The 27,855-nt window shown below is 36.9% G+C and overlaps 1 protein-coding gene across 10 annotated transcripts in view; it reads right to left on the reverse strand.

Annotated features, from left to right (window-relative positions):
• Positions 1–27,855, reverse strand: part of ERP44 (endoplasmic reticulum protein 44) — an 88,466-nt gene that overhangs the window by 13,731 nt on the left and 46,880 nt on the right. For all 10 annotated transcript variants that reach the window (XR_016393598.1, XM_022600225.3, XM_089913462.1 and 7 more), the window contains 6 exons: positions 15,052–15,236; positions 14,198–14,313; positions 11,195–11,252; positions 8,707–8,823; positions 4,916–5,027; positions 3,731–3,872 (listed from right to left, as the gene is read on the reverse strand). Coding sequence is in view for 9 of the 10 variants with exons in the window: in XM_022600225.3 (XP_022455933.1) it covers positions 3,731–3,872; positions 4,916–5,027; positions 8,707–8,823; positions 11,195–11,252; positions 14,198–14,313; positions 15,052–15,236 (730 nt within the window). In the remaining variant the exon portion in view is untranslated. The remainder of the gene's footprint in view (positions 1–3,730; positions 3,873–4,915; positions 5,028–8,706; positions 8,824–11,194; positions 11,253–14,197; positions 14,314–15,051; positions 15,237–27,855) is intronic.

The raw sequence follows: 27,855 nt of genomic DNA on the forward strand, positions 1-27,855 counted from the left end.
AGAAACAGACACCAAGATGGGATTGAAGTGCTAGAGTGTTTTAAACCCGACTTCAGAACTGGAGGAAAAAACTTAAGACAGCCAAGATGGAATTCGTCACAGGTTTCCCTTCACGTGTAACAACATTCCTAGGAATAAAAGCCAAAGTTGGGCATAGTTTGGTTGCTGATTGGTAAACCTAACCTGAGTCAACATCCTATTGACTTCCGCTAATTTGAGACTTCATAATTAGGGCTGTAAAGTTCCAGTGAAAGGAAGAAGTAAATAATCAACCCAAGATTTATCCACTACCAAAGGTAGGGAAATGGCCTGATAAGACTTCATGCAAATGACCCATGAATAGGGCAGCATTTTAATGCCAAGCACAGTCACTGCCTGGAAGCTCCTGCAGCGAACTCAACTACTAGAACAGCTGCCCCCTCTCCTAAAAAGTTTGTTCTTTTATCTTGAGCTTGCAGCCTCTGGAGGCAAGCCAATGAAGTAAGAGGAAAAGAACATGCAATCAGCTAAGACATTTCTGTCTAGCACAACAGTCAACGCTCACACAGTTGCTAAGCGGACTGTATGAGTTCCAATTTTTATCCAAATAAATGCCGGATTTTAGGGAGATCTGGATCTTTATGGTGGATTTCTGGGAACAACTACTCTTCCTTTTTAAATCCAGCACAGTCCTGCCCTCTCAAACTATCCCCCAGCTCCTCACTCAGCAAATGATCTTGCTTCCTTAGCCATAGTTAAAAACAAGAATCAGACAGGATCCTCAGCAGTTTTCTGCTGCTGTCACTAACACCATAATCCCCAAAAAACCCAAAGATATGCTGCACCCTTCCTTCTCTTTCTCACTAGGGAGGGTAGGTTATTTCCTTTCCTTTGCCCCTCATTCCCTCTGTGCTCCTTACGACTTTGCTTTATCAGTGAGCCCCTCTTTTCCCTATCTCTTCAATAAATCCATTTGATTCTGTCCCACAAGCATTTAATCATATTTAGTTTCTTGTTACCCTAAGGGGGGTGGGGGGAAGAAAAGCTAAAACTTTACTTCACCCTGTGTCTCTCTGGAGCTATCTCCCTATTTTTCTTTCCCTTTAGAGGCTAGCTTCTTGCAAGAATCTTCATGTCAAATCTTCATTTCCTTACCAAACACTCTTCAATTCATTGCAATACAGCCTTTTGAGGGTCAAATCTAACAGATGCTCCATCCTTATCTTCTGGTTGAGCATTCCTTCCTGCAAGAAGTGCTCCTCCCGCAATTACCATATTACTCTTTTCTGTTTTTTCTTTCACTTCTTTGATTCCTCCCCCTCTTCGGTCTTCTGCACATGTTCCTTCTTCTATCCTCTCCTTAAATGTTGGTATTCATCAGGGTTCCATTTTCAACCCTGTTCTAGGTCATCTCATCTGTTTCAGTAACTTCAACTACATCCCCATGTGTTCAAGACCCAGCCCTTATCTCACCGTTGAATCCCAGAGCCATATAAACTCCGTTCTGGACACTCTTCTCCTTTGTAGCCCACAAGCACCTCAAATTCAATATGCCAAGAAAGGGAACTCGTCATCTTTACCACAAGGCTGCTCCTCCATTAAGTTCCCAGCTCAGTTAGTGGCATCACAACCCAGTTAGTTGTCCAAATCAGAGTCCTGGCCATCAGGGCTAGCCTCGCCCCTCCCCCACAAGTCCTCCTATTCCACCTAAAAAAAAGTCTCAAGAATCCTGCTTCTCTCTAGCTTTACTTAGTGCTACTGCCAGAATTTTGGAAATTCATTCATTTAAGTATCTATCATCAACTCTTGCCTGGATTACTGAACAGCCTCCTAGATCCTATTTTGACTCCCTCTAATCTATTCTCCAGTTTGCATTCAGAGTGATCTTTAAAAAAACAATCCCCTGATTAAAATCCTTCATTGGCTCTTCACAGTTTTCAGGATCAAACTTCCTTAACACAGCATGTAGGGGCTTTCATGAACAAGCTCCTATTTACTTCTCTTGACCGCATCCCTCAGCGACACCCCTGCTGTTCACTCATATTCAGCCAAGAGACTCTGTACTTGTTTCTACCAACATCACCTTTCTCCAAGCCCTGTCTCCTTCTCACTTCCATGAAAAACTTCTAGAGAACTTTAGGTCCTACCTTAGGCATTAACATCTCCAGAAATCTTGAATCAGGTGCCCCTTCTGCTGAACTCTGTCAGAGCACTTATCACATTATAAAACAACTGCCTGTTACCCAGCTTGTCTTCTTTTTCTACCTGGTTGTGAGTTCTTTGAGGGCAGGGATCCAGTCTTAGTAAACTTTAAACCGTTGGGGTTTTTTGGTTTTTTGGTTTTTTTTTGCGGTACGCGGGCCTCTCACTGTCGCGGCCCCTCCCGCCGCAGAGCACAGGCTCTGGACGTGCAGGCTCAGCGGCCATGGCTCACGGGCCCAGCCGCTTCGCGGCACGCGGGATCCTCCCGGACCGGGGCACGAACCCGTGTCCCCTGCATCGGCAGGCGGACTCCCAGCCACTGCACCACCAGGGAAGCCCTAAACCATTAGTTTTTATATGACTTGGTTTATGTTATACAACTGTCGTATAGAAGACCCGGATAAATTTTCAATGAGTTAATATGCTAAGTGGTATTCTTTTGAGTACAGGTAAAATAAAAACAGTATCTGTAAGTACTTTAAGGTTCATAACACAGCCATCATCTTGTTAATTTCTGTAACAATCCCATTAGGGAGGCTGGACCACCAACCATATTTTAAGTGTAAAGAAACAAGAACAGAGAAGTTAAGTGATTTGACCGAGGTAGGACTCAAATGTAGGCCTCCTCTATATGAGGACTGAGAATCTTCTATCAAACAACCACATCTCTATTAAAATATTTAGAAATGAGTGAGGTAATTCATCCTGCAATAGGACTTCAAATCACCCTCTAACTGTGAAATTTAATCTTTGGACATTAAAAAAGAGGTTATTTAAATGAATTTTGAAAAGAAAAGGTCTAGTTTGAATTAATACCTGTATTGCTTAAATTTTTCATATATGAAGAAACATTTCCATTTTTAATCACTGTATTTAACATCTCAGAAAGCTGATAAAAATTTAATATCTGTGGTAGTTACAAGGTTTATATGTTTATTAATACTGTGGAAAGGTGAGAATAGAGTCAGGAAGCATATCCGTTCTTGGAAAGGTCCCTAGCTGTATGCCCTTACAAATGCCTTGTCACAGCCATCTTCTGGGTCTTAAACACCACTAATGTTCTCGGTAGACACAGTCACAAATAAGCAGCAATATTACCCATTTCCTTTAACCTACCTAGGATTAACCCACTTTCCTCGATGTGCTGACAAAGACCAAACTCAATTCAAAACGAATTTCTCATAGGTCAAAAATTTTCTTTCAGAGATGAATTCCCAAGCATTTAGGATCATCTAATGCTGGCATTTCTATAGGGATATATCATAATTCTCATAGTCAGTTAACATTTTCTTTTCTTTTTTTTTTTTTTAACCACACTGCTCAGCTTGCAGGATCTTAGTTCCCCGACCAGTGAAAGCGCCAAGTCCTAACTGCTGGACCATCAGGGAATTCCCCACAGTCAATTATACTATAACCTGGAGTGAAAAAAAAACTCTTCCTTTTGAATAACAAAGTATTTCAACATAGGGTTATTTAAAATATTCAATTATTTTAAGTTCATTTTTGAGACATATATCAGTAATTTTAAAAAACCAAAATGAATACTTACAATACATCCCTGAAGTCTCCAAACACATACATATGCCTAAAGCTGTCAATAGCTATTACAGGGCAATCTGCTGGAGTCTTCTGTATATGCAGAAGAGGATGTCTAAATTTGTCACAGTCAGCATGTAAAAAGTTTATGGTACCTTTAAAAGAAATAGAATTTGGAGAGGTAGATTAGAATATTCTTTTGAGGGTCAAAAGAGGAAGAGGACATGCAATCAGCTAAGACATTTCTGTCTAGCATAACAGTCAGCGCTCACACAGCGTATTCTCATAAGTTTGCAAGTTCATAAAAAGTGACATACTAAAAAAACCCAACATGCTTTAGAGTAATGTAGACCACAAAAACTAAAGCCTAAATATTACAACACTTTAAAAAGGTAGGATCTTAATTTTTAGGACAGAGAGTATAATTTCCTTAAAAATTATAGGAACTCAACCCAAATTCAAATGCTATAGTGAATTTTTAAATTTTCTTTAAGTGGGTAATCATTTGCTCTGCAGATTACCCAGGTCTGGGGAACAAGTTCCAGAAACTGACATATGATCTGTTCTCATAGGATCACCTTCATTTCATCAAGGATGCCCTTCCAGTCCCTACTGGTTGATTTTTAATCCAATTCAACCCCAAAAATATTTACAGTGACTAATATGGGCATGGCTCTACACAAAGCCTTCAGTTTATTTTGTTTGACTTTCTTCTCTAACTACAGAGGGAAAGCTGGTGATACCTCAAATTCCTTTTTGATGCTTTGGAGAAGTCTGCAGAGAACTACTCAACTTTTTTTCACTTGGAAATATAGTAAATGTTAATCTGACTGTGTAAGTTCTCTCCGCAGTATTTCTGGGACTATTAGAAAAGGACCAGAGAAGTATCAAGGTGCTGGAAGGAAGTGCCTAAAACTAACACTGTCCACCCATGACCCCACTTTTCATGCTGTTTGATTTTAGAGAGCTAAAAGAGTCAGGGTTTGTTTTTTTTTTTTAAAGCTATTGCTTCATATTATCTCTACTGACACCTCCCATCCCCATGTTTTCAATGTAAATTCAGGAGTTGAGTAGAGTTAAAATAATTTGTTAAGTTTTTAACCCAAATATGTTTATGTGAGTATTAACGTAATGGAAAAGGGAGAAGGTACAAAAATAGAGAAAGGAAGGATATAAACAAACACCTTAATCTGTCTACCTTTTTCACTTATTAATTGTCGGGCTACTTCATTCTGGAATATTTCTAAACTCTCTGTATCTTCTTTCATGTGGAAGAGTATGAGAAAAGGCAGTCCTTCTTCTGTCAATTCCTGTATAGAGAAGTATTCAGTGAGAATTATCAGGCCTCTCCATTCAGCTCTAGCTATTTTCTAGGTAGGAACAATTTTAAACCCAGCCCACATAACATGCAACAGCTGCAACATCCCAGGAAAGAGATCCAATGGTGTAAATAAATGCCTTAATCGAAGAAGGAATGCATGCCCTCCACCTTAAGTATCCAAGCACTCAGAGGACTCACATGTCCTGCTGTACTGTAGATGCTGACCTGCCTTAAAGTAACCACTAGGCTGACCTGTTAGCTAGTATTGGATGAAGCCATGACATTTAAAACATGAGTTGACCAAAGGAGGAACTATGCTGATTCTTTTTCAAGATGTTGATTTTACGAGGGGATAAACAGTCTTCACGGATAACACTGAAAAACTGAGTGTACCAGCAATAAATAAATCTAACTGATTTGCAAACTTATGCTTATTCTAAGGTTTATTGCAAAACCCACTCCACTTACATGAGACCTACCAAAAGCTGAAAAGTGTGATTCAGAACAAAAGAAAAAAACCCCATAACATAGCCAGTTTTCAACCAATACACAATTTATCAACATTATTAACAAATACTTGCCACTATATATGTGTATGTTTATATACCTTGTATGTATACATACACAAGAACATCTTGAAATTTCTGTTACTTAAAAAACTTTTATTATTGTTATTGGAAAATACAAGAGAAATGTGATAAGTAGACAGCATATTTTGATCATTTATTCTCTCTGACAAATGCTAAGTTCTGACTCATAAAAAAAGTCCAGAAAGGGCCCCATAATAAAATCATTTCCATTAACAATTCTTTTGCTTATCTCTCTATAACTCAGGAACTGCCTCAGGAGAAAGCACACATGTCCTTATCCTAAAAAAACTGAAACTGGAACCTATTTTATAGGATAAGAGTTTTCTTCTGGTTCCTGTCTCCATGTTTAAGACTGTTCCACTCACACATAGGATAAATGATTAAGCTTTTCATCAAGTTCACCTTTTTTTGTTAATTGAGATATATAGTCGGCCTTCCATATCCACAGGATCCACGACTTGGTTGAATCCATAGATGTGGAACCCAAAAATACTGGAGGGCCAACTGTAAGGGACTTGAGCATCCGAGGATTTTGATATCCGTGGTGGTCTGGGAATCAATTCCCGGCAGAAAGCAAGAGATGACTGTAATTCAAATACCATAAAATGCAGCATTTTTTGAAGTGTACAATTTGGTGGGTTTTATTATATTCACAAGGTTGCAAGCATCAACACTATCTAATTCCAGAACATTTCATCACTCCTAAAAGAAATCCAGAGTCATTAGCAGTCACTTCCCATCTCTCTTACCCCCAGCTCCTGGCATCACAATGATGTTTTAGCAAACAGATTTAGAATTTCTTCTTCCTCACTTTTTATCTCTTGTGCTCACATTTTTTCTTTCCCAACACATTAATTGCAACTACTCTTCCATGGTTCTGTCTTTGGACTTCTCTGCTCTAGCCTGGCAACTTCAACTAGGTCAACAATCTCAGTCACCAACTCAAATTGGTCCCTTATCTCCAAGTCCAGTTCCAGTACCTTCAATGCTCAACATAAATGCACTGTCCCCTCCTCTTAATTCCCTATTTCCATTAGTACTTCTCTTTCTCTTTTATCCCTTTTCAGGACTGAAATGCCTCTTTTAGAAAGCCATTCCTGATTCTATCCCATTTCTGCCAAAGGTAGAACTGAGTTCTCTCCTCTGAACTCTCAGAACATTTTCTCAGTGCCCCTCATGTGGCATGTGGCATGGGGCATGTCTTTATATTGTCTGTACATGTGAACTACTGGATTGAAAACCCCTTAAAGACAGAGAATCTTATTTCACTTCTCCTTTGCTCACAGATTTTTGTACACAATATGGAATCAACCTATGACTGAATAAATGAAGACACAAATGTTGCTGAATAAATACTAATTGGGAAAGAAGACTCAGCAGTTACCTTTTAGAAAATTTAAGAGCTAAGAAGTTAAAAGTAGAAACAAATATATTACTTTATTAGTAATAAACAAAATTACTAATTTTGTAAGTAAACAAAAAACACAAATATGGATGAAATAACAGCTGTTAAGAGGCAAGTAATAGATTAATAATTCGAAACTATGTGAATCAGTTTGCTAAACTAATTTATCAGTACATACATTAACATAGTAGCTGGTAGTTTATGCTGCTAGAGCTTCCAAGTGTACCCATGTCCACATCCATACCAACATATTCTTTACCCAGCAGGTATTAAAGGATTCAGGAGAGGGAGAGCAAGACAACCAGATTCAGAGGTTAACAAATCTTTCCCCATAGTTTAAAGGATTTATGGGTAGTTGGTTACAACATGTAATAAATCTAAAGATTATATAAAGGTGCCAACTACCGTAGCGCGGGAGGTAGGGCTGGGGGAGGACGGACAGACCCTGTTTAATTGTTTAAGATTTTCCAGATCCATAACTTTCAATTCTGTTTTGAAAGTATCCCTGTAAGAACTGTCAAAGCAGGTGAATAATCGTGACAGGTTACTAGATCTTTCCAAGCCTCTAAGGACTAAATGATACAATAAAAATGTAAGTTAATTCAGCTAAACATACCTGAAACCCTGAGAACTGAGAAAAGTAGAAGGGATGTTCATTTGATAGAAACTAAGACAATAAGCATGCAAGCAAGCTTTACTGGAACACAACCATACTTATTTATGTACTATCTAGGGCTGCTTTTGTGCCACAACTGCCAAGTTGAGTAGTTGCAGCAGAGACTATATGAACTGCAAAGCCTAAAATATTTACTGTCTGACTTTTTACAGAATTGCCAACCTCTGACTTGGTGGGGCTTATATGGGTGTGTTTACTCTGTGATAATTTCTTGAGTTGTGTATTCCATACCTGAGCTATGCACTTATAATTCTTTGAAGTAAGTATGCATAAAGAAAGGTTTTTTTTAAACTTTTTTATAATGCTTTTTAAAAATTACATTCGTAGACTGAGGGTTTTGGAAATGAAGGAACAAAATGAAATGAAAGATATGTTTCAAATACAGTAAAGAACAGAGAGATGCACCTCACAGACACAGCTCTCTGTACTTGCTCCTCCAACTTCTTAGGTTTTTGTGTTTTGTTTTTGTGGGAGTTGTTCAGAGTTTGGGATGGGCCTTTTTTCAGCCGCATGGGATCACTGAGGACAGTTACATGACAACTGATAATTGCCTTCATTATTTACGATGGAAAAAGAACACAGTTTCATTCTTTTAGGATAGACAGGAATCAGAAAAACCTTTTTATACCAAATGATTATTCACTGTATGTAATTAATTGTAACTAAAATCTGCAGAGCATTGCTTCTAAAGCAATCCCCTTAAACAAGGATCTTCAACCAAGGGTGGGATCAGAATCACCTGAGAGGCACTTTCAAACTCATTTTCAAGGCTGTCATGAACCACTGCTATTGCACGAAATATACAACAGTGGGGTTCTGGGATAGCAGAGGTGGAGAACCATTGGCCTGTATTATGGAAATAGCTATATGTACTTATGTTCACTGTATGATTTTTATAACTGATAAGTTCTGTGGTAAAATAGTAAGATGGGTGGAGGAAGCTTACTCTTTCGGAAATCTTAATTAAAACTAACAACACACATTAGAAAGTCCGTACCTCTCCATTTTCAAATGTTATTTCTCGGACAAGAGGAACACATTTATCTTGAATCCAATTGTAAGTCCCATCAAAATTTGTCATAGATCCCAAGTACACCATATCTGGAGCAGAATGCTGTTATAAAAACAGAGAAAAAAAGTAAACAAATCTAACCTGCGCTAGCAAAAACGCATTATTAAAGCCATCTATGAACCCAGAAAATCTATACAGGATACAAAAGAAACAAAAAACATGGAACTTCTGAGAAAGAGGGCTATAGATGGTAATAAGCTGATAACTCTGTGATTATCGGGGACCTGATTATCCAACCTGTGATGTGTAAGCCTTCTGCTTTCCCTTGGATTTGCGTCAATTAAATGTTTACCAGTATCTTCATCAATAGCAGGCAGACATTGTGAAAAGAAGAATTATCCTAATGATTTAATTTAGCTATCTCTCCCTTCAAAAATGTTAGAAGAAAATTTGGAGACTTCCAGTGAAAAAGCCTTGAAAAATACATGATACTATATAAATCTAAGGCATGGCTATCTCTAAAATTAATTAACTGCAGTATCTGTTTCCACATTCACTCAAAATTGTATCTATGAAGTGCCTAAAATGATGGTAAATAGCTAACATTACCTAAGCCAACTTACTGTGACCAAGCACTGTTTTACCACTGTAAACACCTTGTATGTGTTGACTCAATTAATCCTCAAAACATCCCCATAAAGCAGGTACCAGTATTATCATGGCTGTTTTTACTAATGAACAAACTAAAGCGCAGAGAAGCTAATAAACTTTCCCAGAGTTATACACCTAGGAAGGTAGCAGATTCTTTTTTTTATTTTATTGAAATATAATTGATTTACAATGTTGTGTTAATTTTTTCTATAGAGCAAAGTGACTCAGTTATACATATATATGTATAAGAATGTATATATATTCTTTTTCATATTTTCCATTATGGATATTGAATATAGTTCCCTGTGCTATACAGTAGGACCTTGTTTATCCATCCTATATACAGTAATAGTTTGCCTCTGCTAATCCAAAACTCCCATTCCTTCCCTCCCCTACCCACTCTCCCCCTTGGCAACCACAAGTCTGTTCTCTATGTCTGTGAGTCTGTTTGTAGATATGTTGATTTGTACTGTATGTTAGATTCCACATATAAGTGATACGATATTTGTCCTTCTCTTTCTGACTTAACTTCCCTTAGTATGATAATCTCTAGGTCCATCCATGTTGCTACAAATGCCATTATTTTATTCTTTTTATGGCTGAGTAATACTCCATTGTATATATGTACCACATCTTTATCCATTCATCTGTTGATGGACATTTAGGTTGTTTCCATATCTTGGCTATTGTAAATAGTGCTGCTATGAACACAGGGGTGTGTATATCTTCTTGAATTATGGTTTTGTCTGGGTAGATGCCCAGGAGTGGGAGTGCTGGATCATACGGCAACTCTAGTTTTTGTTTTTTAAGGAACCTCCGTATTGTTTTCCATAGTGGCTGCACCAATTTACATTCCCACCAACAGTGTAGGAGGGTTCTCTTTTCTCCACACCCTCTCCAGCATTTGTTACTTGCAGACTTTTTAATGATGGCTATTCTGACCAGTGTGAGGTGGTAAGGAAGGTGGCAGATTTGACATTAAAACAGTCTCATTGCAGAGCCTGTGCTCTTAACAAGAAAGCTACACTGAGAGACACATAGATTCTGATAATCCAGAGATGGTCACACTATGTAAGCTATTATTAAAGAAATACAATTGCAGAGAATACAGGCAAATACCTATATGAATTCAAAATAGGAAATGAGCTTTCTAAGCAAAAAGTTCATTCATATGACTATAGAAAAGTTAGCAACTTCAGTGTGTCAAAACACCACAAAAAAAAATTAAAGTGAAAACTATGAATTAAAAAAAAATCCATAGATTTCTATTTGTGTGTGTGTGTGAAAATTGCAATGACAGACAGTTACGTCAATTTGGGGTGACAATACTGTGATTTCTGTCTTTTTTGTGGCTACCATCACCTGGGCCTAAACAGCTACTTCTAAGTTTAGACACACCTAACTTCTTAGCCAAGGGTTAAAAACAACTTAGCACTCCTTAGTATCTGGCAAGTACCAGGTGAACTTATACCCCAGGAGATTTGGGAGCTTGGCTAGTCTCACTCAAGTTGGAGTGATGATCACAGACCACTGAAGCCTTTTTTTTGAGTCCTAGGCCAAAGGCAAAACAGAAAGGTGAAAAAGGCCTGGGGATCAGGGGATCTCTAGTCCCAGCTCTGCCACTAAATGCCCGAGTGACTTTAGGCTTGTGTCCTCATCTTTACTTTGAAAGGTTTAGATTAGCACAAAATGATGCCTTAAGGTTCCTTTGTATATTAAAACTTTATGATTCTGTGAACATTAACATGTACAAAACTACAGATTATACTATATATGTATTTAAATTATATTAAAAATTATACATTAAGAAATAGCAACTTACCCCTGGTGGTTTGTAGATTATGTTGTCTCCACTGTATCTTTCTGGTTTTGAAACAGCTCTAATGGAAAGAGAGAAGCAGTAATAATATTTTTTGAGAAAACTAATAGCAGCAATATACCTGCTGTATAGCAACATATGAAGCTGTTTTGCAACATATGAACTGTAACAACTTGAAATATATACTCGTCCATCTTCTTTTCTACTTATAAGATTATGCAATACCGGGCTTCCTTGGTGGCGCAATGGTTAAGAATCCACTGGACAATGCAGGAGACACGGGTTCGAGCCCTGGTCCAGGAAGATCCCACATGCCACGGAGCAACTAAGCCTGCACGCCACAACTACTGAGCCTGTGCTCTAGAGCCCACGAGCCACAACTACTGAGCCCACGCCCCACAACTACTGAAGCCCGCACGCCTAGAGCCTGTGCTCCACAAGAGAAGCCACCTCAATGAGAAGCCCGCGCACCACAACGAAGACCCAACACAGCCATAAATAAATAAATAAATAAATAAATAAAGATTATGCAATACCAACAAAAGCATACATTTAAAGGAAAAATTTAATATGAGGCAGATTTTTTTAAAGGGAAATTTTAGTTAGCTGTTTTTGTGACTCAGTATTTTATCTGTGGATTGGCAGTTTTGGCACTAAATAGCTGTTTTTGACCCCATTAACTGAGGATCAAGGTCATTGATGTAGTCACATAAACCAGTCACACAAACATATTATCTGCTTGTTAAGTCAGACTCAACCATGAATTCTCTTTTTTATTTTTAAAACCAAAACTTCTAAAAAAAATTAGATGAAATGAAATAACCTATACATCATTAGAATACAGTTCCATAAATAACTAATTTTTTGTTTATTTGTTTACTATTTCCCATGCCTGGTACAGGCACATAATGGGTGAATAAATATTTGGTGAGTGAATTCTACAACAAATTCTAAGTCAAAATGGGTAACTTTTTCCTCTCTCTAAATTATATTTGGATTAATTGAACCCTGATTTATCTCCAGGTTCTGACTACAGTAGTCAGGAGACAGGGGCAAGCAGTACTAAGCTAGATTGATGACACTGGAACAGAAAGGAAGAACATGCTCCATTCATTCATTCACTATTTGCTATGTGCTTCCTTTGTACCAGCTATGTTCTTGGCACTTGGTACACAGCAGTGAACAAAACTGACAACATCCTCTCATGGAGCTTCCATTTTTGTGGGGAAAAACAAACAACTAGATATTTTTATCTTGGGTGGTTAAAAACAAACAAAAAAAGGTGCTATGAAGAAAAATAAGTGGATAAAGAATGACAAGTTGGATGATGATAGTTCTATTTTATATACAGCTATCAGGAAAGATCTTTCTGATGAGATGATATCTGGACAAAGCACTCTGGATAGAGACAGTAAGGGCAAAGGCTCTGCTGCGGAAGTGGGCTTGCAGTGTTTGAGGAATAGCAAGGGGCCTGCATGGCTGGAAACAGTATTACAAAAAGCATGGGGGAGAAGTTCATTCGTTATTTACTCTCTACAACAATCTTCAAAAAACACTGATAATGTTTACAATAAAACACACATAAAAAACCTATAGAAGCATTTAAAACAAGGAAAAAGGTCACAAAATGAAGAGGACATACTATGCCAGAAATCTGGGCTCTACTCAAGATAGGTACCACAATAGAGTCTACCAGTTATAGGCCAAAGAAAAGAGAAAAATAATATTGTATAACATCAAAGGATGGGGGAAGATAACCTCCAATGAGAAGAAAGAGTCAAACACAGAACCATAAGAATGATTCCATTTTGAAAGAGAAAGAAAAAAAAAAAAAAAAAACAAGATAAAGCCAGAGAAGTCAGAAAGGTAAGGATCAAACCAGGGAGTTCAACATAAAGTGTAGACACAGCAGAAAAAGGACAGGGCAGGGGCTTCCCTGGTGGCACAGTGGTTGAATCTGCCTGCCGGTGCAGGGGACGCGGGTTCGTGCCCCGGTCCGGGAGGATCCCACGTGCCACGGAGCAACTGGGTCCATGAGCCATGGCCGCTCAGCCTGCGCGTCTGGAGCCTGTGCTCTGCGGCAGGAGAGGCCACAACAGTGAGAGGCCCACGTACCGCAAAAAAAAAAAAGAAAAAGGACAGGGTAGTTGAGGGTCACATCCTTCAGAGATATTGAAGAGGATTAAGATTGAAAAAAGGCTACTGGATTTGTTCATTAAGAAGTCACTTCGTGACTGTGTAGACAGAAGTTTCTTTAGGGTAATGGAGGTAAAAGTTAGCTTCCAGGAGGTTAAGGTATTTTAACTGGTTAAAATATGAGAAATTCAAGGTAGCCAAGCAAAACTAATCTCTGAAAAAAAATTGAGAATGAAAAGAAAGAGATGAGATTATAGCTCAAGAGATAGAAGGGACAGATCAGGAAAGAGAATCATGTTTTTGGAAAAGGAAAGGAGTTCATGAAAAGGGTCAGGTTGAAAGCATGAGAAAGCAAGGACAACTGATGGATCAAAGCCCCAGAGGATTTTGAAGGGACAATTACAAGGAAACAAGTAAAGAGGTTAGCCGTGGAAAGGAGCATTGTTCCTCTGAGACAGGGAAGGCAGAAGAAAAGGTGGTGGAGAGCCAGAGATGAGTAAAGATGATGAAGTTCACGGTCATTAATGAGAAACACTGTGTTGTTTCAGTTTGGAAACCCCACAGGTTAATAAGCACTTTTTGTGACACAGGATAGTGTTAGTAAATGAGCTGAACAAAAGTATGAGAGTTAACCTGTCCAACCTTTTCCTCTTACCCACATTTTGAAATAGAATATAGTACAGAAAGAATAATTAACAGACTTAAACTCTTAGAAAGAGGTCAGAGATAGGTGTAAAAATTTGTTGGTGACTTTAAGAGGACTGAGATAATCTTTGGAGAGGTCATCTTCAGAAAACGACCACACACAACAAGAATTTAACACGACAGCTGAGCTGACCCGACCCACTAACACACTCTCAGGCTACTTACCCAAATGCAGCTAGAAAGGCACAATCATCATGCAAAATATTTGCTACTCTTTCAAAAACTCTATAGTTTTCTGAATCCTTCTGCTCAAAATATCCAATGATATTTCTTTTGCTGCGCTGTAAAATAAAGTATGTAATTACTTTATAAACATATATAGTTCTTTAAGAATAATGTTATTGCATTTACCCAGCTGCTGTTCAATTATCTCCAAATGAAGTATGACTATAAATGCATAATTGGCTTTTAACACCTAGTCCAAAACTATTAAAGATTACATTAGGTTGAAAACAGTCTTAACTATCATCTAATATAATAATTTCCTTCCAATATTTTATTTTAAAATTTCAAGAAATACATAACTGTTTAATCAGTGACAGTCCTTCCTAAATAAGATGACTGATTCTAAGATGTGTTAAAATAATACATCAATTCGTAATGTGTGACTGTTGGTAGAGACTCCACCGTGGGTCTCTCACGCTTCTACATAAGGGTCTCCACTAAGCAAACTATGGAAACTTTGTTTGTGTATGCCTGACATTAACTTCTATTTCTTCATAATTCAGGCTACCCTTTACCCTCAATTAATTCAAATTAGTACAACTTTACTGTATTGCTATATACATTTTATCCAAAGATTCAGTAAAATATTAGCATTTCCCTTGAGAATTCAAGAAAAATTCAACTTGTTAAGTATGTGTGTGTGTGTGTGTGTATATATATATATATATATATATATATATATATAAATCCACTACAATGAACTATAAGAAAATGCCAGATTCTTTGATTGCATAAGAATTTGTTTACATTAATCAGGCAGACTTCATTTGATCCAGCAAAAGTTAATGACTTACGTCAAGAGTGGTGACTTCTGCTAAGTCATGAAGTTCTTGAATGGGGTCACTTTTTTGTTGCCTGATGTAATCTGCAAGTGCTTTCACTGATCGCTGACCCCTGTATTCTCTCTTCATCATCATCCCATTACGAAACAATTTGAGGGTTGGGTATTTGCTTATCCTATATCTCTGGGCTATATCAGCTAAAAGAATGAAAAAAAAAAAGTAACGTCACCCTCAAACTTAGTCTGAGTGGGCCCATTAGCCCAACAGTCAAAAATCTTATAGTTATTTAGGGAGAACATTTTGGTTCATATAATTCTTTTCCAGTATTAGAGAAAAAAAGAGTTTATACTGGTTAAGAGGCCAGGCTCCAGACATGTATTACCTGGTTTAAATCCCAAAGCTATTTACTGTATGTGTGAACTTGTAAGGTGCATCAACTCTCCATGCCTTAGTTTCTCATCTGTAGGGATAATAATTTCTACTACATAGAGTTGTTTTAAGGACTAAATGAGACAATACAAATGAATGACAGAGTAAACTCTAAATAAATGTCAGTATTATTATAGATACAGTCTAGAAAAAAATTGGAATGTACAAAATTCCAATTTTGAAAACAGTCTTTCAAATCACTTTATGTTGTGAGGATCTCTTACAGTATTTAATAAAAGGGAATTAAATGTAAATTAAAATCACTCTTAAAGGCTAAAATCTAATATTAGATTCTTTGCTAGTAGAAGAATTTATAATCCCACATATGCAAATTTTGTGTAAGCTAATACAATTAAGAGCAAAACTCAGCAGTATACACTAAAAAAAAAACCCCTTTATTATGACCTATGGGTATACTCTCAAATCATTAAAATTAGGATTTATAGCCTCAAAATAAGAAACTTTAGTAAAAGTGTATGCTGATCTCACTTTTAGGAATCACAATTATTAAGATACTGAGTCAATCAGAATGGAAAAGCCTTTAAATTTTTCTGCTGTTATTTCCAAGAGGTAGCAAATAGGAGAAATCAATGGTTTCTAGACATTGGTAAAGCTCATATGTCATGCTAGTCACATGTATGAGAATAAAAGATACACTACATTTTTAGAGTGAAGGGGACCTGAGAGAGCACAAGTAGCTTAAAACAGATGAAAAAAAGAATTTTTTAAACTGAGTTTTAAAATGAGGGCAGAATTCTAAAACGGTGGCAAAAAAAAAAAAAAAACACACATGAAAATTCTCTAGCCCTACCTCCATTCCTAGTAGTTACAAAACAAAAACAAAACAAACAGAACTGCAATAAACTGTTAACCATCTTAATTTTCTAGGAGATTAGATGGTAGAAACAACTGTACCAGAGGGTATATATATATATATGTGTGCTGACAGCTTCACAGGTGTATACATAGGTCAAACTTAATTTGTACATTTTACAGTTAATTCTAGGTTAGCTATACCTCAAAAAAGATTTTTAAAAATCTAAATGAATACTGACTATACAAAACAACAATAATTATGCCTTATGGAGTTTGACACAAATTAAAATACATAATAACAACAACATATAAACTGGGGGAGGGGATGTAAGCAGAAGGTTAATGATTCTAAGTATTCTAAGGTCTTCACACTGCCTAGGAAGAGCTAAAAATACTTATACTATTTCGATAAGTCAAGGTTGCATCTTTTCCTAAGATAAGAAATCAAAGAATACTAAAACGGTGTATTAGAAGTTAAGGATGGAATATGGGCTCTCAGAAGGGGGTTTGGAGAAAAGACTATGTAATTAAGATCACATAACACTTTGTTGAACTCCATGGAGGATTTATAAAGGGGAAATATACTTGACTATTAAAATTCTTTAAACAGAAGACAGATATGAGCAAACAGACAGAACCACTGGTCATACATGAGATCGAGGAGAATATTTTATTCACCAAATCACAGAAATCTGAAATAATAGTAAGATACCTTAATATACAAGTATTTAAATAGACATTAATCTGTTTGGTTTAGGAGTTAATACTTTTTGGAGCAGAACACTAGTGGATATATCAGCCATAAGCCCTTTTTCAACCTGATAAATTAATGAGAAAACGTGTCTTTGAGTTGTTGTAAAAATGGTGGTTCTATTACCTGATCAAGGAATTAATTAGATTAAACTGGTACCAGAAATTCAGGGGTAAGAGTGGTTGTATCAGCACGTAGAAGTCTTTTAAGATAAACAGAGGCACCTCTTATAAGGCAAAGGCCACAAAGGCTTAGGCTTAAACTACTTAGTAGAAAATCAGCCCAAAGAAAAAGTAAGAAGTACAGAACTTTACCTTCCTAACTAAAAAACTCATTCAGTCACCAGAACACTACACAATGAAACCTAGCATACTGTAAAATGAATTTTTGCAGTGATATATAAATGAAAAAGGTTTTAATAAAAATGTTGTTAAAATTAGGTTAAATAGTTCTATAATACTAGCCAATGCTACAATGCTGTGGTCTGGAATGTGGAAAATGTCTTTTTAGAAGTTCCTATTTCCCCCAAACATCCATCAGTAGGAGACTGGTTAAATGAAGTACGGTACACCCATACAATGAAGTACTAGGCTGTTATATAAAGGAATGAAAAAGATCTCTTTGTGCTGCTAAGGAGCAATCTCCAAGATACACTGTGTTAAGTGAAAAAAGCCAGGTGCAGAGAAGGTGAAAGAAATATGGAGAAGAAACTTGGAAAATAAGTAGGAATATATATATGTATATATATGTGTGTGTGTGTGTGTGTGTGTGTGTGTATATATATATATATATATATATATATATATATCTTTATGATGCTACCTCCTCCAAAAAACAACATCAATGGAAGAGAATGGAAGGAGAAGTCAGGAATGGAATTCATATCTCCCTGACTATACCTTGGTTTTACAGTTTTGACTTGGGACCAAGGAAATGTTTAATAGTAAAACAAAATTAGATTAAAAAATTTTAATACTGTAATTGTTATTTTGAACTAAACACGCACAAATTATAGATAAAGCACATGAGTAATCACGCTAATGCTATTAAGAATCAAGATTTCAGCATAACGAAAAAAGATACAAATATAAAATTGAGGGAATTAAGTAAAAACCCTGTAATATTTAGTTTGAATTGAAACTACTAGCAAAAATTCATGATCTGTTTTTCTCTTTCAAAAATACATATTTCTAAGCTCTTTCCACTGAGAGCTTCATTGGCTAATTCTACCAAATATTTAAGGAAGAAATAATTCCATTTCCACACAAATTTTTCTTGAAAATTGAAGAGAAGGAATTACTTCCCAACTCATTCTGTGAGGCCAGCATTATCCTTATACAAAAACCAGACAAAGACATTATAAAAAAATTACAGACCAATATACCCAATACACAAAATTAGAGGACCTACACTAGTGGACTTCAACACTTACTGTAAACCTACAGGAATCTAGACAGTGTGATAATGGCATAAAGACAGACGATAGACAAATAGATCAATGGAAGAGAGTCCAGAAACAGACCCACATATATATGCAGAAGTGATTTTTGACAAAGGTGCAAAAGTAAAATCTAACTATATACTACTTATAAAATATACATCTAAACATAAGGATAACAAACTTTAAAATTAAATAACAAACTTTAAAATTAAAAGGATGGGAAAAAATATTCTATATAAAACTAATCAAACAAAATCTCATATAGCTATATTAATAGTAAATATGTACATATTAAGGCAAAAAGCATTACTACAGATCAAGAAGGTCCCTTCATACTAATAAAAAGTTCAATTCCCCAGGCAGATGTAACAATTTTGAATTTCTATGTGTCAAATAAAAACCTAAAAATACATAAAGTAAAAAATGACAGAACTACAAGGAATATCTATAATCATGGTGGGAAATCATTATCACACCTCTTATAGCAACTGATATAACAAATAAAATCAATAAAATATAGAGAATTTGAATAACACAACTAAGAAACCAGAATTATTTGACAGATATATTATTCACTATCCCAAAGCTGCAACATACATATTTTTTGCAGGTATATATATCATATAAAAAACAAACATATGATGAATCACAAAAAAAGTCTCAACAACTTTCAAACGATTTAACTCATAATGAGAATAAAGTAACTTCTACATGCCATGGATCAAAGATGAAATTACAAAGGGAAACTGGAAAATATTTTGAACTGAATGATAATGAAAAATACATATCAGAACTTGCAGCGTACAGCCAAAGCAATGCTTAGAATGAAATTTATAACATTAAAATGTATATGTTAGGGGGAAAAGGCTAAAAAACAAAAAAGTATTAATCTAAAAAAAAATCATAAAAGAACAACAAAAACAAAGAAGAAAGGAGTGAATGAAAAACATAAAAGTAGAAATTAATGAAGTGGAAAATAAATATACAATACAAAAAACCAAAAAAGCTAAAATCTGGTTCTTTGCAAAGACTAATATAATAAAATCAATAAAGCCCTGGAGAGACTAACCCAGGAAAAAAAAAAGAGAAAAAACACAATTTCAGGAATATAGCGGGAGTCTGCAACTCAGATAATAAGAGAATATTATCAATAACTTAATGATGGTATGGAGATTTTGATAAAATGCAAAAATTCTCACAAAACCACAACTCACCAAACCAACACTAGAAATATAACTGGTCCTAAAATTAAGGAAACTGAACCCATAATCCAAAGCCTTCTCACAAGGAAAACTCCATTCCTAGAAAACTTTACCAGCAAATTCTACCAAAATTTAAGGAACCAATAATGCTATTTATACAACCATTCAGAGAAAACAAAAAGAGGGGACATTTCCCAAATATGAGGTCAACATAATCTTTCTACCAAATCTGACAAGGAAATGATGAGAAAAGAAAAATACATGTTAATCTCAATCAAGAACATTAAGATGCAAAACTTGAAAAGAAAGTATTAAAGTGAATTTAGCACTGTGTACAAAAGATAATACATCAAGCTGGATTTAGCCTAGCACTTCAGTTTAATGCTTGAAAATCAATCAATGTATTTCATGACATTAACAGAATGAAAGAGAAAGGTTCTACTACTTCTCAAAAGAAACAGAAAAACATTTGGTAAAATCAACATCTACTCACACTTAAAAATTTTGTCAAACTAGGAATAGAAGGGAACTTCCTTAATTTAATAAAGGGTATCTAAATAAACAAATACCAAACAACTTGACAGTAAAACACTAAAAGCTATCCTGCTGATATCAAGAAAGAAATAAAAATGCTTGCCATCACTTCTACATAACACTGTACTGGAGTTCTTAGTGTAATAAGAAAAAGAAATAAATACACACACACACACACTGGTAAAGAATTAAAATGTCATTATTTGCAGACAATCTTACTGCGTTCACAGAAAACCCAAAAGAGGATCTACGAAAAGATTTCCACTTCCAAGCAGGATATAGTAGGTAGCAGAAATCTACTGCTTCTGCACATCACAAATGCTGTAATGACTAGGAAAAAAAATGACTTTTTTTTAAAGTCACATTAATTCCAGAAAGGAAAGGACCATTCCTAAGTAAGCAAAAGCTCACTCACTGGCATTTATTTTTCTGCTAGGTTTCCTATGCAATATTCCTTTTAGAAATTAAATCTGCAACTTGTGCAGATTTAGGGCCAAGGATTACACCTGCATAGGCAGAGAGAAAGAGAAATCAGTGAAGCTATTTATAGTACCTGGGCTGGAATGGTGGACTGAAAGGGACCCCTGAAACACACAGGAAGTTTTCCCCAGAGGATATTTACTGAGTACAGGGGTGGCATAGGAAGCTGGGGACTGAGCTAAAAAGAGTAAAATCTCCCATGGCCTTGTAGTGCTTAGGATATACTGTCTAATTGTATAAAGGCCTGCATCAGCATCAAACATACAACCAAGACGTTTGCCAGATTTTGAAGCTGCCTAGGCAAGGAAGCACCTAGATGTTGAAAACACCATTAATTTTTAAGACAAACAGGAAGAAAGATATTGGTGACATATATGAGACAAATTATTAATATTCAGAATATATAAAGAACAGTTACAAAAGGACCATCAAAAAGATAAATGGGCTAAGATTATCAGTCAATTTATGAAAGAAACACAAATGGCCAATAAACATGTAAAAACACGCTCAGTTGTAATTAAGAAGTAACAAATTAAAACTACCAGAGAACACATTTGGCCCATCCTATCGGCAAAATAACAATAACTTTTTAAGAATTTTTTAAATCAATATTATCAAGCCCTACAAAGGGAAAATATATCCTATTAGGTCCAATTTAGGTGCACATTCAATGTTAATAAAGCTAAACTAGGGACTTCCCTGTTGGCGCAGTGGTTAAGAATCCACCTGCTAATGCAGGGGACACAGGTTCGATCCCTGTTCTGGGAAGATCCCACATGCTGCGAAGCAACTAAGCCCATGCGCCACAACTACTGAGCCTGCGCGTCACAAATACTGAGCCCATGCACCACAACTACTGAAGCCCACGTGCCGCAAATACTGAAGCCAGCGCACTCTAGGGCCTGTGTGCCACAACTACTGAGGCCGCATGCTGCAACTACTGAAGACCGCACATCTAGAGCCCGTGCTCCAGAACAAGAGAAGCCACCGCAATGAGAAGCCTGCGCACAGCAACAAAGAGTAGCCCCTGCTCGCTGCAACTAGAGAAAGCCTGCGTGCAGCAACGAAGACCCAACGCATCCAAAAAAAAGAAAAAAGGCTAAACTAGACTAGCTGGTGCCTGATTTGCCAAGGAATTTAATCCCCAAAGGATTTGGCAGAAAAAATATGCAATAGACCCAGAAAGAAATGAACTAGTGTAAGACGAAACATCCATTTTCTATTTGTGGCCTAAGGATCAGTATGAAATTGGACAGCAAGAGGCACTGCTAGAGACAATATAATGCTTTCAACTTCCTTAACTTGGTGAATTAATGGGCATAATCGGAAAACAGTGTGCTAATAGCAAATACGCATAAACTAGAAGTGAAATAAATGAGGTTACAGATGGACTCCAGAGAGTCTTAAGTGCTAAATTAATGGTATTTGAATTTTATCCTACATGTGATAAGAAGACACTGAGCAGCAAAGCTGGGCTTTAAAAATTTTCACCTAACAGTGGTAGAGAACCAGGGAGACTGGTAAGGAAGTCACTATAATAGTCCTGGAGAAATGAGAGTCTGTTTACCAACTTAAAAGTACAACCTTTAGGTTGCCTTAAAATTCTAGTTATGGGTAGAAAAAGATTTAACACTTAAAGACTATTAGAGGAATAGATACTTGCTTGCTTAATTCTCAAACAACATCATGACAGCAAGAATACTGCATAATGAAGTGGTTTTTAATTATTAAGAAGCAAAAACCTGGGACTTCCCAGGTGGCACAGTGGTTAAGAGTCTGCCTACCAATGCAGGGGACATGGGTTCAAGTCCTGGTCCAGGAAAATCCCACAAGCCGTGGAGCAACTGAGCCCATGTGCCACAACTACTGAGCCTGCGCTCTAGAGCCTGCGAGCCACAACTCCTGAAGCCCGCATGCCTAGAGCCCATGCTCTGCAACAAGAGAAGCCACCGCAATGAGAAGCCCATGCGCCACAATGAAGAGTAGCCCCAGCTCACCGCAACTAGAGAAAGCCCGCGCATAGCAACGAAGACTCAACGCAGCCAAAAATACATAAAAATTGTTTTTTTTAAAAAGAAGCAAAAACCTTAAAATTGGGCTTTCTTGGTGGCGCAGTGGTTAAGAGTCTGCCTACCAATGCAGGGGACATGGGTTCATGCCCCAGTCCAGGAAGATCCCACATGCCGCGGAGCGGCTAGGCCCATGAGCCATGGCCGCTGAGCCTGCGCGTACGGAGCCTGTGCTCCGCAACGGGAGAGGCCACAACAGTGAGAGGCCCGCGTACCGAAAAAAAAAAACACCTTAAAATTACATTGATCAATAATCTCAGACATAAAGGTGACTTTTTACAAGCTTTGGTCAAAAGTGATTTTAAGATAATTACAATGTGACATTTTGACAGTATAACAAAGAATGACTTAAGGGGTATAATAAATGGAGGGGTTTTTTATTATTATTAACTAGATGGATCAAATGTTAAAATGGATGTCAAAGGAATTATAAATTTAAGAAGGTTAACATCTCGCTGACTGGAAAATTAGCACGTACTTTTGCTTCAGTGGTCACTTACTTTGCCTTGATGGGTTCTGCCTGCCAGCCTGCCTGCCTAATGCCCAGCAGGGTTCCAAATGGGAAAATGCCTCTCCTCTTGTCTCAGCAATGTCCCTCCCTGCTATGATTATCCATGTCAGATAGTAAAAGAGGCAGATGATTTCAACAGGAAGGTCTTACTGTTCTGGTTCCAGGATAAAGACCACTGCCGCCTATGTACTTTTTCCATTCCCAAACCATGCCCTTCCACAATGTGGTAAAAAAACAAAACAAAACAAAACAAAACAAAAACACAACAGCAAAATAAAACCCTAAACAGAAAAATTACAAACAAAGCCTATAAGCTTACTCAGGATTCAGACTAAACCTGCTCATCCAAGTTCTAGTTTATGCACATGAACTCTTCACTGTATATTTTCTCGTTTTTTTTTTTTACTGAAATATAGTTGACATATAACATTGTATATAAATTTAAGGTGTACGTGTTGATTTGCTACATTTCTATATTGCAATATTACAATGTGATCCTCATTGTAGTGTTAGCTAGCACTCCTATCATTTTACATAATTATGATTTTTTTTTGTGGTGGGAATAATTAAGATCCAGTCTCTTAGTAAGTTTGATGTTAATACAATATTGTTGTCTATAATTATTTTCCTATTCTTAATGTCTCATTTGTGTATAGCTCTTATAAAAACTTCTCAATTTCTAATGTGGAAGGTTCAAGTTGCATTGGAAGGCAGACAAGTGTGAGTAACTCTGGTATTTGGGAGCAAGTGCTGCCTAATTCAAGGACAATTACAAAGTACATTCCTAAAAATGTTAGTGGGAGTCAGTGTTCTGCACTGGCCAGCAAATAATGTAAGAACGTCTCTTGCTCAGTGCTATACAGCCTATAGCCACTGGAGGGCAGCACAGAACCTGGTCCCACCAGGGGCAGACGGATGGGACTTTCTACATCTAAGGCAGCATTGACCACCAAGAGTGATGAATTCTACTCTCAAACTCTCCAAAAGAGGCTGCATAAGATTAGATAAAGTGATATCATGATCCACAGTTGAAGCAAAGGCAAGTTTTAATTGTGTGTGTGTGTGTGTGTGTGTGTGTAGAAATTTTGGAAAACAAAGACAATTACAAAAAAAGGAAACAATCATTTGTAATCCAACTACCACTGGGGAAAACCGCTATTAACATTTTGGTTATATCTTGCTGACTTTGAATAAAAGCTGCTTAACTAGCAGTTGACATGTTTCAATTGAGAAAAAATGAACTCTAAGGTTAGTCAAACAGTAAAGTCTCAGCATCAATACTTGCAGAATGGGTATGAGCAGCTTGGAAGAAAATCCTAGAAAAAGTACAGTAACATTCTTTAATCAAGAGTGTTACCAACACTCTTAATGGCACAGAAGTCAATAAATATTGTGTGGAAAACCACAGAAATCAATGACTCAGAAATGGTAAGTGATTGCACAAGAGTCAGATTCTGAAAGTGAAACTGTTTCAGGATTACTTGAATAAATTACTTCCCTTTTTAGGTACACAAATGAATGATATGACAAAAAATCTGTATCTAAGTAATTCTAAAATAGTTCTTATGATAGACATAAAAATCCTAAGTGATAAGAAAACATTGTGCTAGGGCTTCCCTGGTGGCACAGTGGTTGAGAATTTGCCTGCTAATGTAGGGGACATGGGTTCGAGCCCTGGTCTGGGAGGATCCCACATGCCGTGGAGCAACTAGGCCTGTGAGCCACAACTACTGAGCCTGCGCGTCTGGAGCCTGTGCTCCGCAACAAGAGGGGCCGCCATAGTGAGAGGCCCACGTGCTGCGATGAAGAGTGGCTCCCGCTTGCCACAACTAGAGAAAGCCCTCGCACAGAAACGAGGACGAAACACAGCAAAAATAAATTAATAAACTCCTACCCCCAACATCTTCTTTAAAAAAAAAAGAAAAAGAAAGAAAACATAGTTCAATCTTTCTGTTTTTTTTTTCAGTTACAGATAAAAATGTGCCTTATAATCAGTGACAAGTAAACTTGACAAAATACTGCAAAAAATACTTTACCGTATGTTGAGAGATAATGATATAACCTATTTAAAGTATTTAACAAAGCACCTATAAAACTAATAGTTCATAAATGCTGGCTACTATTTATCCATCCATCTATTCAATAACTATAAATAAACACAGATAATGTGCTAGACACCCCAATCCAGTGCTAGGGATAGAGGGGTAAAAAGATAAGGTTCTTGCTCTTATAAAGCTTACATTTTATCATTATTATTATTATCATTAATATTACTACTGCTGCTGCTGCTACTTCTAATTGTTTCCACAGACTAGAATCTTAAATGAAATTCTTAAAACTCTTAATGTATAATACATGTAACAAAAAGATATACCAGTTTGGATTCCCTAAGATCAGTATAAAAGAAATCCTCTAATAAGTCCATAATAAATATGTCTTCACCAGAGATGTAGAGATTCCTTTCATGGGACCCCCCGCTGGGAGAAACTAAAAGGGCAATTGTCAGATCTGTGACAAATATGAAACACACTACCTGTCCTCTGCAGGATAAGTGGGGGCACAGCGGCAAATGCTCTCTGGGCTGTAGGAGGGAGCTGCTCCTCTATGTGTAACTTGAGTCTGTCTCTTTAACTGCCCTGAGTTCCTTTCACTTTTTCTCTTCCTCTACTTCTCTTCTACTTTGTCTGTTCCCTACCTTAAATACAACAGATGGAGAACTTAGGGGCTTAGGAGGTGAACTAAATTTTACCACTAGATGAGGGTTTTTCAAGCTACAAGATTTACACTGAGATTTCAAAAAAATATAGCTAAGCTTAAATAGTTGGAAGCTTCCTGATGTCATTCCAGCAACAGTCTAAGTTTAAAATTCTCTTACAGTTTCCAACCTTTTTGGGGGAAGGCGGTAGAGTGGGGAAGGGAAATCAAAGCTGCTGCAAGCAGCTCATACACAGAAACAAAAGGGCTGACTGAGTGAAATGAGCCTGTTATATCCACTCTTGCCTTCTCTCCTTCTCCAGTTCCAAGTTCTCAGCCTATTTACCTGAACCTTTCATCAAATAGAGTCCTAGGAAGGGCATATAACGAAGTGAGATAAAGGTAGGGCAGAAAGCACTCCATGGGATGCTGCTACGTGGAAGAGACAGAGATAGAAAGAAATGCGGGCAGCAAACCTAGAATTATGTACTGAGATAACTTTTCCTGATCAACTAGTAAACTGGCATAGAGGACAACTCCAAAAGGAGGCCCAGCAGGTTCTAAGTGATGAGCACATGCATTGCCTCCCACAGGGGCTGCTTTGAAAATACTCGGCATGTTTTATGAAAATTAGTGCCATTACATTTTTATATTGTTATGTAATTATGTTGTTTGTTTCTTCACTTTATGGTCTCACCTCATCCTCAATTCTTAAGCAGTGCTGATAAAGAAAAAAACTATAACACCACACTGGCAGAAATTCCCAAATGCACAATATACCACATTTGTGGCTAAGATAGACTCACAACTAAATTCAGACATGTGTCACACCTCAGTTCGAGCTTGCAAAATGTTAAGAAGCAATACATAGTCATTAAAGATTTTAAAAACTCAATGCAAGCAAAGGATGGCTCATTCATTTTGCCACATTAATTTCTTCCAGGAACCTTGTTGGGTTTTATCAAGTCTTTCAGCATTTATTGATAGGATAAGCTGGTTTTCCCCATTTTAGATACTGATGGGATTTATTCTATTTCCTAACATTAAGCCATCTTTGTGTTACTGGCATTCTACTTGGTAATGGGAGAATATTCACAAAAGGTACATCTACCTTCCATAGTACCCAGTGGTAACGCAGACGTGCTGCTGTCCAGGAGATGGCAACTTATGAGAGAAGGCAGTTCATGACCAACAAAATGCCTTCAACTGCCATCCCTGCACACAGGAGGTTTTCACTAAGAAATCGAGACAGCCACAGAGAGAACCAGGGCTCAGTTTCCAAAAGCCATCAAGTGGCTCTAAGTATTCCTCAAAATGCCAGTAAAAGTCATCCAAGGAAATTCTCTTTAAATTCAATAATCACGTTGAAGGTTACTTATCATAGTGAAAGTAACAGAAATTACAATTAACAGTATCACAGTACACCTGTATAGTGCAGATGTCAAGCTTCTTTCACACATATTCTCTCAAAAACTCTAAAGCAACAGGGCGCTCCTCCCTCTTTTCCAAACCAGACAAATTACAGGTTCAGTGACTTTTTATAACAGCTTTCTATTTTGAAAATTTTCAAACTTAAAAGAAGTTGAAAAAGTAATATAATGAGCACCTGTATGCCCTCACCTGGATTTAACATTTTACCACATTTGGTTACCATATTCCTCTTTCTCACCACACACACACACACACACACACACACACACACACTTTTTATGGTGAGTCCTAAATCAAGTTTAGCAATTTTTTTGTTTTTTTAGATAACTTGCCCAACTGTATATGACTTAGTAAGTAGTAGGCCTCTGGTACCAGAACAAAGGATTCTACCTTAGTAGAGGGCTGGGCCACACAGTATAGAAACAATAATACCACATATAAGTAACTACATTTTTGTT

The sequence above is a fragment of the Delphinapterus leucas genome, chromosome 6 (genome assembly GCF_059928025.1).
Source record: "Delphinapterus leucas isolate spDelLeu-1000000601 "Yukka" chromosome 6, BTC_Dleu_Yukka2, whole genome shotgun sequence".
In the NCBI taxonomy this organism is placed as follows: Eukaryota; Metazoa; Chordata; class Mammalia; order Artiodactyla; family Monodontidae; genus Delphinapterus; species Delphinapterus leucas.